Source organism: Anopheles maculipalpis, chromosome 3RL (assembly GCF_943734695.1).
Source record: "Anopheles maculipalpis chromosome 3RL, idAnoMacuDA_375_x, whole genome shotgun sequence".
Lineage (NCBI taxonomy): Eukaryota > Metazoa > Arthropoda > Insecta > Diptera > Culicidae > Anopheles > Anopheles maculipalpis.
Window position 1 is genome coordinate 43,004,850 of NC_064872.1, and position 18,998 is coordinate 43,023,847.

The window sequence follows — 18,998 nt, forward strand, 5'->3', positions numbered from 1 at the left end:
TTTGCTAACAAATTTATTATAGAAATTAATACAATTTTTTCATAATTAATGACATACTTCAAACACATTTTTGTAGCCATTAAACGTGACGAAATCATTGAACCATGCAATCCGTCACCTTGTGGATCAAATGCGATCTGCAAAGAACGTAACGGTGCTGGTTCCTGTGCATGCATGCCCAATTATTTTGGTGATCCATACGTCAACTGCCGACCGGAATGTGTTCAGAGTTCAGAGTGTCCGTCGTCCAAGGCATGCGTTAACATGCGCTGCATTGATCCATGCCTTGGTACATGCGGTCCTAACAGTGAATGTCGTGTACATAACCACTCGCCGTACTGTAGCTGTAGTCCAGGTTATACAGGCAATCCATCACAGGCTTGCCGTCCTATTGTGGTAGAAAGTAAGATATATTCAAAAAAAAAAAAACTTTCCCATTTCTTCTGGTAAAAGGTATCACCTTCACTAACGTGTTTTCTACACACAAATTCCATCTTCTATTCTTTTCTTTCATCTATTGCACGTGTTGGTATGGTTTTACACCTTTCACCTGTTGTATTAGACATTCCCGCCCGTCGCCCCATTGATCCCTGTTCGCCGTCTCCATGCGGTCCGTATAGCATATGCAGGGTGCTAGACGGTCATCCGGTTTGCTCGTGTCAAATCAGTTGTTCCGGTGTTCCGCCCAACTGTCGCCCAGAATGTCTTATCAATGCAGAGTGCCCGCGCGATAGAACATGTCTCAACCAACGGTGCATTGACCCTTGCCCGGGTACGTGCGGTATGAATGCACGATGTCGTGTGGTGAATCACAATCCGATTTGCAGCTGCAATGCTGGTTTCGCTGGTGATCCGTTTGTGCAGTGCTCACCAGAGCCAAGTAAGATATTTGTTATGGCCAATGCAAGCTACTTGCCTAGCATTAAACTCCGTTGCTTTTCGCTTAGTGCAAATGCTGATTTCTTCCGCTCTGTTTCAAAATGAGTACATGTTGTTCATATTCATTTTCCCACTTTCTTCCTTTCCGTTGTGCTCACTACTATTAAAGCACAACCTGTGTTAGAGGAAGAGTACAGGAATCCATGCCAGCCATCGCCGTGTGGAGTAAATTCATTGTGCAAAGTGCACAACAATCGGGCTGTTTGTTCATGTTTGCCCAACTACGTGGGCCGTCCACCTAACTGCAGGCCCGAATGTACCGTGGACTCTGAGTGTGCCATGAATTTGGCATGCATAAATGAAAAATGCCGAAATCCTTGCGATGGATCTTGTGGAGTAAATAGCGAATGCGTGGTTGTAGCACACAAACCCTTATGTAGCTGTGCGCAAGGCTACAGCGGAGATCCTTTCGCTGGATGCAGCATCATTCCGAGTAAGCCATCAATAGAAACAACAAGAAAAAGCATTAAATCAGCTTAATTGGGTTTTGAAATAACAATAGTCATATATACGGCTGTAACAGTTTCTGCCTTTAAACATTCTCTCAGAACATTGGTTATGCTTAAAATTGTCATTTTAAAACGCGCTTATTACATGGGTACACAAGTCACATTACGCACAAAATGCACACAGCAGCAGTACACAAATTAAGCTACTAAGGTTGAGCTACAACAAATCGTAATGTCTGCAACACAAACACCAGTTAACAATTTTTCTAACTTAATGCTACTCTTATGGTTGATTCTTATGGATGGGAAGCAATCACCCAGAAGCATTTTGCGAATTTTTGAAAAAAGCTGAACAATTAATATTTTTGCTAAAGCTGATGCATTAACTGAGAGCATCATACTTGATGCTCGATGCAGCACTGAGAGAATTCCAAATACCTGCTTCCTCAAATCATGTGATTACGTGAATCGGTTAGATATGTTTGCTTTAGTACTATAATGGTTTGGTAAATGACTTCTTCTTAACAAATTATTTCACAAAATGAATTCACTTTTCAGTCGTTCACGAAGAAACGCCTATGCCGTGCAATCCCAGCCCGTGTGGAACGAATGCTATTTGCAAAGAGCGTAATGGTGCAGGATCATGCACGTGTGCACCGGAATACTTCGGGGATCCGTACGTTGGATGTCGCCCGGAGTGTGTTATGAACAGTGATTGTCCTAGAACGCGAGCCTGCATCAATAACAAATGTCAAGATCCTTGCCCTGGAACGTGCGGTGTAAATGCTCAATGTCACGTAGTAAATCATTCCCCGAATTGCGTTTGCTTAGCAGGATTCATAGGGAACCCGTTCACCGAATGCAAACCCCAACCTGAAAGTAAGCGATTTTTCAAAAAAACAATTCCTTTGTTAGTTTTTGGCCACAGCTAAGGTATTATTGTTATTAACTTTTCCTAATTTGTTCCATTGCTCGAATGCTTCACTTAGTTCGAGATCAGCCGGTAGTTCAACCATGTCAACCATCGCCATGTGGCCCAAACAGCATTTGCCGCGTGTTGAACAACCATGCTGTGTGCACTTGCCAACAGAACTATATCGGTTCTCCGCCAAACTGTCGACCAGAGTGTATGGTCAGCTCAGAGTGTCCATTGGACAAATCATGTGTTAAAACTAAGTGTACGGATCCTTGTCCAGGAACGTGTGGTCTTAATGCACGATGTCAGGTGGTAAACCACAATCCGATCTGCAGTTGCAAGGCTGGCTTTACAGGAGATCCTTTTGTGCGATGCGTGCCAGAAGAACGTAAGAATTAACATAAGAGCATAGTTGCGTGTTGCTAACAGGATAGCTAAATAATTCATTCCCTTCTTTCGGTGGCTGTTTTTTCGACGCATAGGTCGTCCAGTCGTTCAGGAAACACCTCCGGAACCGTGCGTTCCGTCTCCATGTGGACCTAATTCTCAATGTAGAGCAGTTGGTCATACTGCTGCTTGCTCTTGCCTTCCAAATTATATCGGACGGGCACCGAATTGTCGTCCTGAGTGCACTGCGAACTCGCAGTGTACACCGATGAAGGCATGCATTAACGAACGGTGTAACGATCCTTGCCCCGGATCGTGTGGTTCAAATGCGCTCTGCACCGTGCAAAACCATCAACCTAACTGTCGTTGTATTGAAGGATACGAAGGTGATCCATACACTTCGTGTGCCCCTATTATAAGTAAGACCTTGTCCAACAAAACTGTACTTACCGATCGAAACTGTCAGTTGTGAGACTAAATCTCTTTTTTTCCTTTATCTGTTTAATATGGATGACTTCATTTACTCAACTCTAGTACACCGTGAACCCGAAATTGTAGACCCATGTAATCCATCTCCGTGCGGCATTAATGCCGAGTGTAATGTACGCAACAATGCCGGTTCCTGCACGTGTGTGCAGGATTACTTTGGTGATCCTTATCATGAATGCCGACCAGAATGTATGCTCAGCTCGGATTGCGCAAACACACGAGCCTGCTTGAACAACAAATGCGTCGACCCGTGTCCAGGAATGTGTGGTCTGAATGCGGAGTGTTTTGTCATGAATCATTCACCTTCCTGCTCTTGTCTGCCGGGGTACACTGGCAATCCATCACAAGCGTGTCGCGAGATACCGAAACGTAGGTGTATTGAACCCGTTTTTTTTAAGTAGAACATCACGGTTGTTAATGGAGGTATCATTTCATTCTCTTCTCGGCTATGTAGAAATAGAATATACTCCTGCCGATCCCTGTCGGCCTTCGCCCTGCGGTCCATATAGTCAGTGTCGCAATGTTAATAATCACGCCGTCTGTTCGTGTCAGGCCAATTACATTGGCACTCCACCTGCTTGTCGTCCAGAGTGTACAGTTAGCTCTGAATGCGCTCTGGATAAGGCTTGTATCAAACAATCGTGCCTGGATCCATGCCCTGGAACATGTGGTTTTAATGCTCGCTGTACGGTGGTTAATCATAACCCCATCTGTAGCTGTCCCTCCGGTTTCACAGGCGACCCATTCGAGCGATGCGTGCCGGAAGAAAGTAAGCCGAACCGCTTCTGCTAGTTACTTGTTGTTGCCGTCTACGGTACCAACGCGGGTTCTTAAATCGTTACGATCAATAATCGTCCTTCGTCTTGCTCGTCTCCCGTTGTCCTCTTTCTAGAACAAGTGGTTCAAGCAGAACCAACGAATCCCTGCCTTCCATCGCCTTGTGGACCGAATTCGCAATGCAGGGCGGTCGGAAACGTTCCGGCCTGTTCCTGCCTTCCCAACTATATTGGTAGGGCACCAAATTGTAGGCCTGAGTGTACGATCAATGCAGAATGTTCTGGTAATCTTGCCTGTGTAAATGAAAAATGTGCCGATCCGTGTCCGGGATCGTGCGGCCCCAATGCTGTCTGTCGCGTGATCGAACACTCTCCAACCTGTTCCTGCCAAACTGGATATACGGGAGATCCTTTCTCTGGGTGTACAGTTATTCCTTGTAAGATTTCTTTTCACTTTCCTACTATCCTACTACTCTTCTTTACGCACTTTAAGTGAAGTATTGTGAAAGCTTAATCCATCCCTTGATATGACAAAGTAGCTGGATTACGCTTCCACCATTCTCACTCTATCTGTAGATATGTATAATTTGTTTGCATGTGTGTATATAATAATATTATTTATTCGTGGCGTTTACGACACTGATCGAGCTAAACAAGACAAGTTCACCATCAGTTGTCGTAAATGCCACCTGATGTACAGTATGCGTTTGTAAACAGTAGTTCTACAGCATAAATCTTTTTATGTCCGTGCGATGTATTGCAGAGTAGTAACACGTCATATGTATATATATATATAAGGTATAGGGCTAACAACTATGTGTACAAAACCTCTCTTCTTGTAGTAACACCTGTTCGTGAAGAACCTCGAAATCCATGCAACCCTTCGCCTTGTGGATCTAATGCAGTGTGTAAGGAACGAAATGGCGCTGGATCATGCACATGTCTGTCGGATTATTTTGGTGATCCGTACAGCGGTTGTCGACCGGAGTGTGTTACCAATAGTGATTGTCCTCGGGTGAGAGCCTGCGTAAACAATAAATGTGCCGACCCTTGCCCTGGTGTTTGTGGTATAGACGCGGAATGCTACGTTGTCAATCACTCTCCAAGCTGTGCTTGCCGAGCAGGCTTTACGGGTGATCCTTTTACACAGTGTCGTCTTCCAGAGCAACCCAGTAAGACAGTTTTTCCCTTTACACATGCAAATTTTCGAGTTGCATTTTCCAAACTGTATTTCTTAAAATCTCTTTTGTCCGGCTTCTAAACATTTTAGAACAAAATGAACCGATTAATCCCTGCTCACCGTCGCCTTGCGGGCCAAACAGCATCTGTCGCGAGTCTAACGGCCACGCCGTATGCACGTGCCAACCAACTTTCATCGGTACGCCACCGAACTGCCGACCAGAGTGTATTGTCAGCTCCGAGTGTTCTCTTGATAAAGCTTGTATTGGGCAAAAGTGCAACGATCCTTGCCCAGGTACTTGCGGTCAGAATGCACGTTGTCAAGTCGTGAATCATAATCCGATTTGTAGCTGCTCACTTGGTTTCACTGGAGATCCGTTCGTGCGTTGCGTCCCAGTTGAAAGTAAGCACAATGTTCCATATTTACAGAATGTTAGCATTCTCAAACGAATTTAAAGAAAAGAAGTGCTTCAAACAATGTTTTTGTTCTTTTTCCTTCCTACACATTTTCTTATTTTCCTATGCTTTCTTGCTCTCTGCTTTCTCTTTTTCCGGCTTTTTTGCTTTCTTGCTATCTAACTTAACTACCCATCTGTACTGTATCTTGGAATCCGCTATAAACACATCATAGAAGCTCCAGTTGTGCAAGATCCAGTAGATCCATGCGTTCCATCACCTTGTGGGCCAAACTCTGTCTGCCGAGCCATCGGGTCGACACCTGCATGTTCTTGTTTGCCGAACTACATCGGCCGAGCGCCAAACTGCCGTCCAGAGTGCATGCTCAATGCCGAATGTGCTGCTACGTTAGCATGTGTAAATGAACGTTGTACTAATCCATGTGTGGGTTCTTGTGGTATTAACGCACGTTGTACAGTAGTGAAGCACAATCCGATCTGCGAGTGTGAAGCTGGATTTACCGGAGATCCCTTCTCTGTTTGTACAGAAATAATCACTAGTAAGCATACTATTTGTAAAAATATCTCGCAAATGTTGTCATACTGATAAATTACTAAAGAAACTCATATGTTTGCTTGATAATTACACATTTTATCAAGCCTAGCTGGTGTTGCCATTTCTTTTTTTCAGCTGACAAACAAACTCATGACTCTATCAATCAAAGACTAAAATTAACATCATCTTCCTTTATTGCTTATTTTCCCTCACTAGCACGTGATGAGGAACCAGTCAATCCTTGCAATCCATCACCATGCGGTGCCAATGCAATATGCAAGGAAAGAAACGGAGCTGGATCATGTACCTGCATGCCAGAATATTTCGGCGATCCGTATACAGGGTGCCGTCCGGAATGTGTACAAAATACCGATTGCGAAAAATCCAAGGCATGCATGAATAATAAGTGCAGGGATCCATGTCCAGGAGTTTGTGGGCTTAATGCTGAATGTGTCGTCCAAAACCATAGCCCAGTGTGTTACTGTTTGGAGGGATATACCGGCGATCCAGCTAGTACCTGTACGTTGGCCGAAATAGTAACCGAGCGACCAAAACTTCCAGGGTGTCAACCGTCACCGTGTGGTCCAAACAGTCAGTGTAGAGAAATCAACGGCCATCCGGTGTGTTCATGTCTGGCAGGCTATATCGGTACGCCACCGATGTGTCGGCCAGAATGTGTAGTCAGCTCGGAGTGCAGCCAGGATAGAGCGTGCGCAAATAAGAAATGTGTTGATCCATGTCCAGGAACATGCGGTACAGATGCACGCTGTCAGGTTGTTAACCACAATCCGATATGCAGCTGCCCTCCCGGATTTACCGGTGATCCATTCATACAATGTGCAAAGAAAGAGGAACAGAAGGACATTACTCCATCGAATCCTTGTGTACCCTCACCATGTGGACCAAATGCGAACTGCCGAACCGTGGGCAGTCAACCTGCTTGCTCATGTGCACCAAATTACATCGGAAGGCCTCCGAATTGTCGACCAGAGTGCACTAGAGATGCCGAGTGTCCGAGCAATTTGTCATGCCAAAACGAAAGATGCCTTGATCCTTGTGCGGCTGGATGTGGTTTGAACGCCTTTTGTCGAGTGATCAACCATAAACCAGTCTGTACGTGTGATGTAGGTTTCGAAGGAAATCCTCTTGAGCAATGCAGTCGTATATTGCCACGTAAGTACTTGTAATTAATGTAACACTGAAAAGCAATTTACCTTCATTTTAAAATGCAATTTTCCGTTCATGTTTACAGCCACCACTGAACGACTTACGCCTTGTACACCTTCGCCATGCGGACCGAACGCTGAATGTCGCGAACGCAATAATGCTGGAGCTTGTTACTGTTTGGCTGGCTACGAGGGAAATCCATACGATGTTTTTTCGGGATGCCGTCGAGAGTGTGATTCAAATTCTGACTGTTCTGACAAGCTAGCCTGTGTTCAGTATAAGTGTGTAGATCCTTGCCCAGGAGTCTGCGGTGCTCAAGCTTTATGTGAAATCCACAATCACGTTCCCACGTGCATATGCCCAGAAGATATGGTGGGAGATCCATTCGTTCAATGCAATCTTCGCATGGCAGATCCAGTGACACCAGCCCCACCTGTATGCGACAAATATACATGTGGTCCGAATAGCATTTGTCGCATACAAAACGGTGTAGCCGTTTGCAAATGTCAACCTGACATGGTTGGAAGTCCTCCAAACTGTAGACCAGAATGTCAACAAAATAGCGACTGTGAGGCAAACCGGGCTTGCGTCAATTTTAAGTGTATAGATCCGTGCCCAGGTTCGTGTGGTCAGAATGCCAACTGTAATATCATCAACCACAATCCAATATGTAGTTGCACGCCTGGCTTTACCGGCGATCCATTTACTCGTTGCTATAAAGAAATCGTGACTGTCTCAACAACAGAAGCTCCCCGAGCTTTATGTACACCATCACCATGTGGTCCAAATGCCGAATGTAAAGTTGTTGGTGATCGAGAAGCATGTTCGTGTTTACCTGGTTATATAGGAACACCGCCGAGTTGTCGTCCGGAATGTATTTTAAGTACAGAGTGCTCAGACCATCAAGCTTGCATCAGACAAAAATGTACAGATCCATGTCCAGGATCTTGCGGACTTAATGCTAAGTGTACTGTGTCGCGTCATACGCCAAGTTGCAGTTGCGATGTTGGATTTACTGGCGATCCATTTACTGGATGTCAAGCCATTATCGGTAAGTACTGTCAAAAATCTTTTCTATTATCCTGTATTATCATTTTGCGTTGCTTATTTACGCGTTACGCTTTTAAATGTATACATACATACATTCAGATATATATTGTTGTATAGAATGAATGCCCCTTTCAAAATCTTTACATAAATCAGAGTTGAAACGACAAACGCAAAAATGTCTTATACAAATTATGTATGTTGATTACAGTCATCTCAATTTATAATTGCTAGCGACCTCGTAATAAAATCCCTTATGTCCTTCTCTAAATTTTGTGATTCTTCTCTCTCTTATTTAGATTTCTAAAGAAAATCTAAACATAGTTCGAAAATTTTTATCATTCTAAAATCTAAAAAGACAAAAAATCAAAAATCAATTCAAAAACACCGTTTGCAAATTTTAAAGTACGGGCATTAAAATCTTTCGAAAACATGGCAGAATTCTATACAAAAGCACTGGGATGGTAGTAGTACCGGGAGTCATAATTTCGCTCCAAATAGCTTCAGCTTAAATGAAGAGAATTCATCCAGGTAGGTTAAAGAATTCTCCAACTTTATCGCTGCACGCTGCTTCCATTTATATTTATATCTATATATTATTACAATTCCGATTACTCAATCACACACAAACGCTACGCAAAGGTGAACACTTGCTTTAAATTATTATTTGCTACCGATAATCACTGCTGGACCACTTCACACAAAAGGATATGGATTGTGCAAACGCTTCCTTCTAAAAGCCGTAGAAAAGCAAAAAAAACCTAAACAAAATTGTTTGGTTTACAAACTTGCAGAAGATGAACCAGTAATCAATCCATGTAGCCCAAGCCCGTGTGGAGCCAACGCTCAATGCAGGGAACAAAACGGTGCAGGATCGTGCACATGTATTGAGGATCACTTTGGAAACCCCTACGAAGGATGTCGTCCAGAATGTGTGCTCAACTCGGACTGCCCATCAAACAGGGCTTGTGTTAGGAATAAATGTCAAGATCCTTGCCCAGGCACTTGCGGTCAGAATACTGACTGTCAGGTCGTAAATCACCTACCCTCGTGTACCTGCTTCCCTGGTTACGAAGGAGATCCATTCAGATATTGTAACATCCAACAGCGAGAACGTAAGGAACTCTTCTTCATTCAATACTTTGCCTCTTGCGTGCTTGACATCTTGCTTCACTCGACCAAGCTTAGTTAGACGATCGTTGATCATCGTGGACCCGCTCTTTTTTTGACAACCCCGACGAAACATGCGACATACAAGACATTTGACTTTGCAACTCCCTTTCCCATCGCATTGCTTTCGCTGCATCTGTTGATCAGTTATTTTTAACGACACGTTGTGTCTCCCCTTCACTGCAGCGGTACAAGAGTACGTCAACCCTTGCCAACCAAGCCCCTGCGGTCCCAACAGCCAATGTCGAGAGGTTAATGGACAGGCAGTCTGCTCGTGCTTACCCACTTATGTCGGCTCTCCTCCGGGATGTCGCCCAGAATGTGTGGTCAGCTCGGAATGTGCCTTGGATAAGGCATGTGTCAATCAGAAATGTGTTGACCCGTGCCCTGGAACATGTGGAACCAATGCTAGATGCAATGTCAATAATCATAGTCCTATTTGCTCATGTCAATCAGGATTCACAGGAGATCCGTTCACGAGATGCTATCCCATTCCACGTAAGCACCCCTTTCTCTATAATCGAACCTTCCGGCTAGACTCTTCCATCTCCAACCCTACTGTATCGTTGTTCTTTTCCACAACAGCTCCAGTGCAAGATACACCAATCGTTGTAAGGAACCCATGCGTTCCCTCTCCGTGCGGTCCAAACTCACAGTGCCGTGATGCAAACGGCGCTCCTTCGTGTTCATGCTTGATCAACTACATTGGGTCTCCGCCAAATTGTCGCCCCGAGTGCACAATAAATGCGGAATGTCCGAGCAATCAAGCATGCATGAACGAAAAGTGTCGAGATCCTTGCCCTGGTTCGTGTGGCATCAATACCAGATGTAATGTGATCAACCATACTCCCATTTGTACGTGTGAAGAAGGATACACTGGAGATCCTTTCACAAGCTGTAGACCCATGCCACCGCCACGTAAGAATCGCCCTGCCTTACTCTGCCTCTCAGATCTCTCCATAACAAGTCCCCTTCATCCAACAGCGCCCGAGCCCGTCAATGACGATCCGTGCAATCCTTCGCCCTGTGGGGCAAATGCACAATGCCAGAACGGTATTTGCACATGTTTGCCAGAGTACCAAGGCGATCCGTACCGAGGCTGCAGGCCTGAGTGTGTTTTGAACTCGGACTGCCCTCGGGATAGGGCCTGTATTCGTAGCAAATGTGTAGATCCTTGTCCGGGCACGTGCGGTCAAGATGCACTGTGCGAAGTGATCAATCATATTCCGATGTGCCGTTGTCCGGATGGAATGGCAGGAAACGCATTCGTGCAGTGTCGACCACAACAAGCCCCGACTGTTACCAATCCCTGTAGTCCATCGCCTTGCGGTCCTAACAGCCAATGTCGCGAAATCAACGGACAAGCCGTGTGTTCCTGTGTCCCAGGATACATTGGAAGCCCTCCGACATGTCGGCCGGAATGCGTTGTGAGCGCTGAGTGTCCTCAGAATCAAGCGTGTACCAACCAAAAATGTAGGGATCCATGTGCTGGAACATGTGGAGTAGGAGCCAGATGCTCGGTTGTGAATCATAATCCTATTTGTAGCTGTCCGGAAAGATACACGGGCGATCCGTTCGTACGCTGTCAGCCAATGAGTATGTTTTGCTATTTCTATCATCCTGCCCTATTTTGGAACTTGATCGCTTATGGTCTCTCTCGCCTGTCATTCTTGAACACTTTCAGTCGAGCCTCCTGTACAAATGACCCCAAGCCACCCTTGCCAACCTTCTCCTTGCGGACCAAATGCACAGTGCCGTGCAGTAGGTGATTCGCCGTCTTGTACATGTATAGAAGGCATGATCGGTGCTCCACCCAATTGCCGTCCGGAATGTATCAGCAACTCTGATTGCTCCAACAACTTGGCCTGCATACGACAAAAGTGTCAAGATCCTTGTCCAGGCGCCTGTGGAGCCAACGCAGAATGTAGGGTTGTCAGCCATACGCCAATGTGCATTTGTGCCGTTGGATATGCTGGTGATCCTTTCACACAGTGCGTGCCTTTCCAACAAGATACTCCCAAAGATCAAACGACCCCTTGCCTACCCAACCCATGTGGAGCCAACGCTCAATGCAGGGAACAAAACGGTGCAGGATCGTGCACATGTATTGAGGATCACTTTGGAAACCCCTACGAAGGATGTCGTCCAGAATGTGTGCTCAACTCGGACTGCCCATCAAACAGGGCTTGTGTTAGGAATAAATGTCAAGATCCTTGCCCAGGCACTTGCGGTCAGAATGCTGACTGTCAGGTCGTAAATCACCTACCCTCGTGTACCTGCTTCCCTGGTTACGAAGGAGATCCATTCAGATATTGTAACATCCAACAGCGAGAACGTAAGGAACTCTTCTTCATTCAATACTTTGCCTCTTGCGTGCTTGACATCTTGCTTCACTCGACCAAGCTTAGTTAGACAATCGTTGATCATCGTGGACCCGCTCTTTCTTTGACAACCCCGACGAAACATGCGACATACAAGACATTTGACTTTGCAACTCCCTTTCCCATCGCATTGCTTTCGCTGCATCTGTTGATCAGTTATTTTTAACGACACGTTGTGTCTCCCCTTCACTGCAGCGGTACAAGAGTACGTCAACCCTTGCCAACCAAGCCCCTGCGGTCCCAACAGCCAATGTCGAGAGGTTAATGGACAGGCAGTCTGCTCGTGCTTACCCACTTATGTCGGCTCTCCTCCGGGATGTCGCCCAGAGTGTGTGGTCAGCTCGGAATGTGCCTTGGATAAGGCATGTGTCAATCAGAAATGTGTTGACCCGTGCCCTGGAACATGTGGAACCAATGCTAGATGCAATGTCAATAATCATAGTCCTATTTGCTCATGTCAATCAGGATTCACAGGAGATCCGTTCACGAGATGCTATCCCATTCCACGTAAGCACCCCTTTCTCCATAATCGAACCTTCCGGCTAGACTCTTCCATCTCCAACCCTACTGTATCGTTGTTCTTTTCCACAACAGCTCCAGTGCAAGATACACCAATCGTTGTAAGGAACCCATGCGTTCCCTCTCCGTGCGGTCCAAACTCACAGTGCCGTGATGCAAACGGCGCTCCTTCGTGTTCATGCTTGATCAACTACATTGGGTCTCCGCCAAATTGTCGCCCCGAGTGCACAATAAATGCGGAATGTCCGAGCAATCAAGCATGCATGAACGAAAAGTGTCGAGATCCTTGCCCTGGTTCGTGTGGCATCAATACCAGATGTAATGTGATCAACCATACTCCCATTTGTACGTGTGAAGAAGGATACACTGGAGATCCTTTCACAAGCTGTAGACCCATGCCACCGCCACGTAAGAATCGCCCTGCCTTACTCTGCCTCTCAGATCTCTCCATAACAAGTCCCCTTCATCCAACAGCGCCCGAGCCCGTCAATGACGATCCGTGCAATCCTTCGCCCTGTGGGGCAAATGCACAATGCCAGAACGGTATTTGCACATGTTTGCCAGAGTACCAAGGCGATCCGTACCGAGGCTGCAGGCCTGAGTGTGTTTTGAACTCGGACTGCCCTCGGGATAGGGCCTGTATTCGTAGCAAATGTGTAGATCCTTGTCCGGGCACGTGCGGTCAAGATGCACTGTGCGAAGTGATCAATCATATTCCGATGTGCCGTTGTCCGGATGGAATGGCAGGAAACGCATTCGTGCAGTGTCGACCACAACAAGCCCCGACTGTTACCAATCCCTGTAGTCCATCGCCTTGCGGTCCTAACAGCCAATGTCGCGAAATCAACGGACAAGCCGTGTGTTCCTGTGTCCCAGGATACATTGGAAGCCCTCCGACATGTCGGCCGGAATGCGTTGTGAGCGCTGAGTGTCCTCAGAATCAAGCGTGTACCAACCAAAAATGTAGGGATCCATGTGCTGGAACATGTGGAGTAGGAGCCAGATGCTCGGTTGTGAATCATAATCCTATTTGTAGCTGTCCGGAAAGATACACGGGCGATCCGTTCGTACGCTGTCAGCCAATGAGTATGTTTTGCTATTTCTATCATCCTGCCCTATTTTGGAACTTGATCGCTTATGGTCTCTCTCGCCTGTCATTCTTGAACACTTTCAGTCGAGCCTCCTGTACAAATGACCCCAAGCCACCCTTGCCAACCTTCTCCTTGCGGACCAAATGCACAGTGCCGTGCAGTAGGTGATTCGCCGTCTTGTACATGTATAGAAGGCATGATCGGTGCTCCACCCAATTGCCGTCCGGAATGTATCAGCAACTCTGATTGCTCAAACAACTTGGCCTGCATACGACAAAAGTGTCAAGATCCTTGTCCAGGCGCCTGTGGAGCCAACGCAGAATGTAGGGTTGTCAGCCATACGCCAATGTGCATTTGTGCCGTTGGATATACTGGTGATCCTTTCACACAGTGCGTGCCTTTCCAACAAGATACTCCCAAAGATCAAACGACCCCTTGCCTACCCAACCCATGTGGAGCCAACGCTCAATGCAGGGAACAAAACGGTGCAGGATCGTGCACATGTATTGAGGATCACTTTGGAAACCCCTACGAAGGATGTCGTCCAGAATGTGTGCTCAACTCGGACTGCCCATCAAACAGGGCTTGTGTTAGGAATAAATGTCAAGATCCTTGCCCAGGCACTTGCGGTCAGAATGCTGACTGTCAGGTCGTAAATCACCTACCCTCGTGTACCTGCTTCCCTGGTTACGAAGGAGATCCATTCAGATATTGTAACATCCAACAGCGAGAACGTAAGGAACTCTTCTTCATTCAATACTTTGCCTCTTGCGTGCTTGACATCTTGCTTCACTCGACCAAGCTTAGTTAGACGATCGTTGATCATCGTGGACCCGCTCTTTCTTTGACAATCCCGACAAGACATTTGACTTTGCAACTCCCTTTCCCATCGCATTGCTTTCGCTGCATCTGTTGATCAGTTATTTTTAACGACACGTTGTGTCTCCCCTTCACTGCAGCGGTACAAGAGTACGTCAACCCTTGCCAACCAAGCCCCTGCGGTCCCAATAGCCAATGTCGAGAGGTTAATGGACAAGCAGTCTGCTCGTGTCTACCCACTTATGTCGGCTCTCCTCCAGGATGTCGCCCAGAGTGTGTGGTCAGCTCGGAATGTGCCTTGGATAAGGCATGTGTCAATCAGAAATGTGTTGACCCGTGCCCTGGAACATGTGGAACCAATGCTAGATGCAACGTCAATAATCACAGTCCCATATGCTCATGTCAATCAGGATTCACAGGAGATCCGTTCACGAGATGCTATCCCATTCCACGTAAGCACCCCTTTCTCCATAATCGATCCTTCCGGCTAGACTCTTTTATCTCCAACCCTACTGTATCGTTGTTCTTTTCCACAACAGCTCCAGTGCAAGATACACCAATCGTTGTAAGGAACCCATGCGTTCCCTCTCCGTGCGGTCCAAACTCACAGTGCCGTGATGCAAACGGCTCTCCTTCGTGTTCATGCTTGATCAACTACATTGGGTCTCCGCCAAATTGTCGCCCCGAGTGCACAATAAATGCGGAATGTCCGAGCAATCAAGCATGCATGAACGAAAAGTGTCGAGATCCTTGCCCTGGTTCGTGTGGCATCAATGCCAGATGTAATGTGATCAACCATACTCCCATTTGTACGTGTGAAGAAGGATACACTGGAGATCCTTTCACAAGCTGTAGACCCATGCCACCGCCACGTAAGAATCGCCCTGCCTTACTCTGCCTCTCAGATCTCTCCATAACAAGTCCCCTTCATCCAACAGCGCCCGAGCCCGTCAATGACGATCCGTGCAATCCTTCGCCCTGTGGGGCAAATGCACAATGCCAGAACGGTATTTGCACATGTTTACCAGAGTACCAAGGCGATCCGTACCGAGGCTGTAGGCCTGAGTGTGTTTTGAACTCGGACTGCCCTCGGGATAGGGCCTGTATTCGTAGCAAATGTGTAGATCCTTGTCCGGGCACGTGCGGTCAAGATGCACTGTGCGAAGTGATCAATCATATTCCGATGTGCCGTTGTCCGGATGGAATGGCAGGAAACGCATTCGTGCAGTGTCGACCACAACAAGCCCCGACTGTTACCAATCCCTGTAGTCCATCGCCTTGCGGTCCTAACAGCCAATGTCGCGAAATCAACGGACAAGCCGTGTGTTCCTGTGTCCCAGGATACATTGGAAGCCCTCCGACATGTCGGCCGGAATGCGTTGTGAGCGCTGAGTGTCCTCAGAATCAAGCGTGTACCAACCAAAAATGTAGGGATCCATGTGCTGGAACATGTGGAGTAGGAGCCAGATGCTCGGTTGTGAATCATAATCCTATTTGTAGCTGTCCGGAAAGATACACGGGCGATCCGTTCGTACGCTGTCAGCCAATGAGTATGTTTTGCTATTTCTATCATCCTGCCCTATTTTGGAACTTGATCGCTTATGGTCTCTCTCGCCTGTCATTCTTGAACACTTTCAGTCGAGCCTCCTGTACAAATGACCCCAAGCCACCCTTGCCAACCTTCTCCTTGCGGACCAAATGCACAGTGCCGTGCAGTAGGTGATTCGCCGTCTTGTACATGTATAGAAGGCATGATCGGTGCTCCACCCAATTGCCGTCCGGAATGTATCAGCAACTCTGATTGCTCCAACAACTTGGCCTGCATACGACAAAAGTGTCAAGATCCTTGTCCAGGCGCCTGTGGAGCCAACGCAGAATGTAGGGTTGTCAGCCATACGCCAATGTGCATTTGTGCCGTTGGATATACTGGTGATCCTTTCACACAGTGCGTGCCTTTCCAACAAGATACTCCCAAAGATCAAACGACCCCTTGCCTACCCAACCCATGTGGAGCCAACGCTCAATGCAGGGAACAAAACGGTGCAGGATCGTGCACATGTATTGAGGATCACTTTGGAAACCCCTACGAAGGATGTCGTCCAGAATGTGTGCTCAACTCGGACTGCCCATCAAACAGGGCTTGTGTTAGGAATAAATGTCAAGATCCTTGCCCAGGCACTTGCGGTCAGAATGCTGACTGTCAGGTCGTAAATCACCTACCCTCGTGTACCTGCTTCCCTGGTTACGAAGGAGATCCATTCAGATATTGTAACATCCAACAGCGAGAACGTAAGGAACTCTTCATCATTCAATACTTTGCCTCTTGCGTGCTTGACATCTTGCTTCACTCGACCAAGCTTAGTTAGACAATCGTTGATCATCGTGGACCCGCTCTTTCTTTGACAACCCCGACGAAACATGCGACATACAAGACATTTGACTTTGCAACTCCCTTTCCCATCGCATTGCTTTCGCTGCATCTGTTGATCAGTTATTTTTAACGACACGTTGTGTCTCCCCTTCACTGCAGCGGTACAAGAGTACGTCAACCCTTGCCAACCAAGCCCCTGCGGTCCCAATAGCCAATGTCGAGAGGTTAATGGACAAGCAGTCTGCTCGTGTCTACCCACTTATGTCGGCTCTCCTCCAGGATGTCGCCCAGAGTGTGTGGTCAGCTCGGAATGTGCCTTGGATAAGGCATGTGTCAATCAGAAATGTGTTGACCCGTGCCCTGGAACATGTGGAACCAATGCTAGATGCAACGTCAATAATCACAGTCCCATATGCTCATGTCAATCAGGATTCAGAGGAGATCCGTTCACGAGATGCTATCCCATTCCACGTAAGCACCCCTTTCTCCATAATCGATCCTTCCGGCTAGACTCTTTTATCTCCAACCCTACCGTATCGTTGTTCTTTTCCACAACAGCTCCAGTGCAAGATACACCAATCGTTGTAAGGAACCCATGCGTTCCCTCTCCGTGCGGTCCAAACTCACAGTGCCGTGATGCAAACGGCTCTCCTTCGTGTTCATGCTTGATCAACTACATTGGGTCTCCGCCAAATTGTCGCCCCGAGTGCACAATAAATGCGGAATGTCCGAGCAATCAAGCATGCATGAACGAAAAGTGTCGAGATCCTTGCCCTGGTTCGTGTGGCATCAATGCCAGATGTAATGTGATCAACCATACTCCCATTTGTACGTGTGAAGAAGGATACACTGGAGATCCTTTCACAAGCTGTAGACCCATGCCACCGCCACGTAAGAATCGCCCTGCCTTACTCTGCCTCTCAGATCTCTCCATAACAAGTCCCCTTCATCCAACAGCGCCCGCGCCCGTCAATGACGATCCGTGCAATCCTTCGCCCTGTGGGGCAAATGCACAATGCCAGAACGGTATTTGCACATGTTTGCCAGAGTACCAAGGCGATCCGTACCGAGGCTGCAGGCCTGAGTGTGTTTTGAACTCGGACTGCCCTCGGGATAGGGCCTGTATTCGTAGCAAATGTGTAGATCCTTGTCCGGGCACGTGCGGTCAAGATGCACTGTGCGAAGTGATCAATCATATTCCGATGTGCCGTTGTCCGGATGGAATGGCAGGAAACGCATTCGTGCAGTGTCGACCACAACAAGCTCCGACTGTTACCAATCCCTGTAGTCCATCGCCTTGCGGTCCTAACAGCCAATGTCGCGAAATCAACGGACAAGCCGTGTGTTCCTGTGTCCCAGGATACATTGGAAGCCCTCCGACATGTCGGCCGGAATGCGTTGTGAGCGCTGAGTGTCCTCAGAATCAAGCGTGTACCAACCAAAAATGTAGGGATCCATGTGCTGGAACATGTGGAGTAGGAGCCAGATGCTCGGTTGTGAATCATAATCCTATTTGTAGCTGTCCGGAAAGATACACGGGCGATCCGTTCGTACGCTGTCAGCCAATGAGTATGTTTTGCTATTTCTATCATCCTGCCCTATTTTGGAACTTGATCGCTTATGGTCTCTCTCGCCTGTCATTCTTGAACACTTTCAGTCGAGCCTCCTGTACAAATGACCCCAAGCCACCCTTGCCAACCTTCTCCTTGCGGACCAAATGCACAGTGCCGTGCAGTAGGTGATTCGCCGTCTTGTACATGTATAGAAGGCATGATCGGTGCTCCACCCAATTGCCGTCCGGAATGTATCAGCAACTCTGATTGCTCCAACAACTTGGCCTGCATACGACAAAAGTGTCAAGATCCTTGTCCAGGCGCCTGTGGAGCCAACGCAGAATGTAGGGTTGTCAGCCATACGCCAATGTGCATTTGTGCCGTTGGATATACTGGTGATCCTTTCACACAGTGCGTGCCTTTCCAACAAGATACTCCCAAAGATCAAACGACCCCTTGCCTACCCAACCCATGTGGAGCCAACGCTCAATGCAGGGAACAAAACGGTGCAGGATCGTGCACATGTATTGAGGATCACTTTGGAAACCCCTACGAAGGATGTCGTCCAGAATGTGTGCTCAACTCGGACTGCCCATCAAACAGGGCTTGTGTTAGGAATAAATGTCAAGATCCTTGCCCAGGCACTTGCGGTCAGAATGCTGACTGTCAGGTCGTAAATCACCTACCCTCGTGTACCTGCTTCCCTGGTTACGAAGGAGATCCATTCAGATATTGTAACATCCAACAGCGAGAACGTAAGGAACTCTTCATCATTCAATACTTTGCCTCTTGCG

At 47.2% G+C, this 18,998-nt stretch overlaps 2 protein-coding genes across 7 annotated transcripts in view; one reads left to right on the forward strand and one right to left on the reverse strand.

The window, feature by feature from the left end:
* LOC126564696 (rab GDP dissociation inhibitor alpha) overlaps window positions 1–18,998 on the reverse strand; it is a 442,469-nt gene that overhangs the window by 389,480 nt on the left and 33,991 nt on the right. The window lies entirely within an intron of this gene.
* The window catches only part of LOC126563706 (uncharacterized), a 141,116-nt gene that overhangs the window by 99,857 nt on the left and 22,261 nt on the right, over window positions 1–18,998 (forward strand). For 2 of the 6 annotated variants that reach the window (XM_050220341.1, XM_050220342.1), the window contains 14 exons: window positions 77–403; window positions 563–880; window positions 1,049–1,372; window positions 1,947–2,267; window positions 2,378–2,692; window positions 2,787–3,110; window positions 3,226–3,549; window positions 3,635–3,949; window positions 4,073–4,393; window positions 4,799–5,128; window positions 5,227–5,538; window positions 5,767–6,090; window positions 6,303–7,259; window positions 7,339–8,304. In XM_050220341.1, coding sequence (XP_050076298.1) covers window positions 77–403; window positions 563–880; window positions 1,049–1,372; window positions 1,947–2,267; window positions 2,378–2,692; window positions 2,787–3,110; window positions 3,226–3,549; window positions 3,635–3,949; window positions 4,073–4,393; window positions 4,799–5,128; window positions 5,227–5,538; window positions 5,767–6,090; window positions 6,303–7,259; window positions 7,339–8,304 — 5,778 coding nt within the window. Of the gene's footprint in view, window positions 1–76; window positions 404–562; window positions 881–1,048; window positions 1,373–1,946; window positions 2,268–2,377; window positions 2,693–2,786; window positions 3,111–3,225; window positions 3,550–3,634; window positions 3,950–4,072; window positions 4,394–4,798; window positions 5,129–5,226; window positions 5,539–5,766; window positions 6,091–6,302; window positions 7,260–7,338; window positions 8,305–9,094; window positions 9,416–9,656; window positions 9,969–10,055; window positions 10,389–10,454; window positions 11,067–11,154; window positions 11,806–12,046; window positions 12,359–12,445; window positions 12,779–12,844; window positions 13,457–13,544; window positions 14,196–14,420; window positions 14,733–14,819; window positions 15,153–15,218; window positions 15,831–15,918; window positions 16,570–16,810; window positions 17,123–17,209; window positions 17,543–17,608; window positions 18,221–18,308; window positions 18,960–18,998 lie in introns of all 6 variants that reach the window. The other 4 variants (XM_050220347.1, XM_050220344.1, XM_050220345.1 and 1 more) reach the window with 4 other exon arrangements.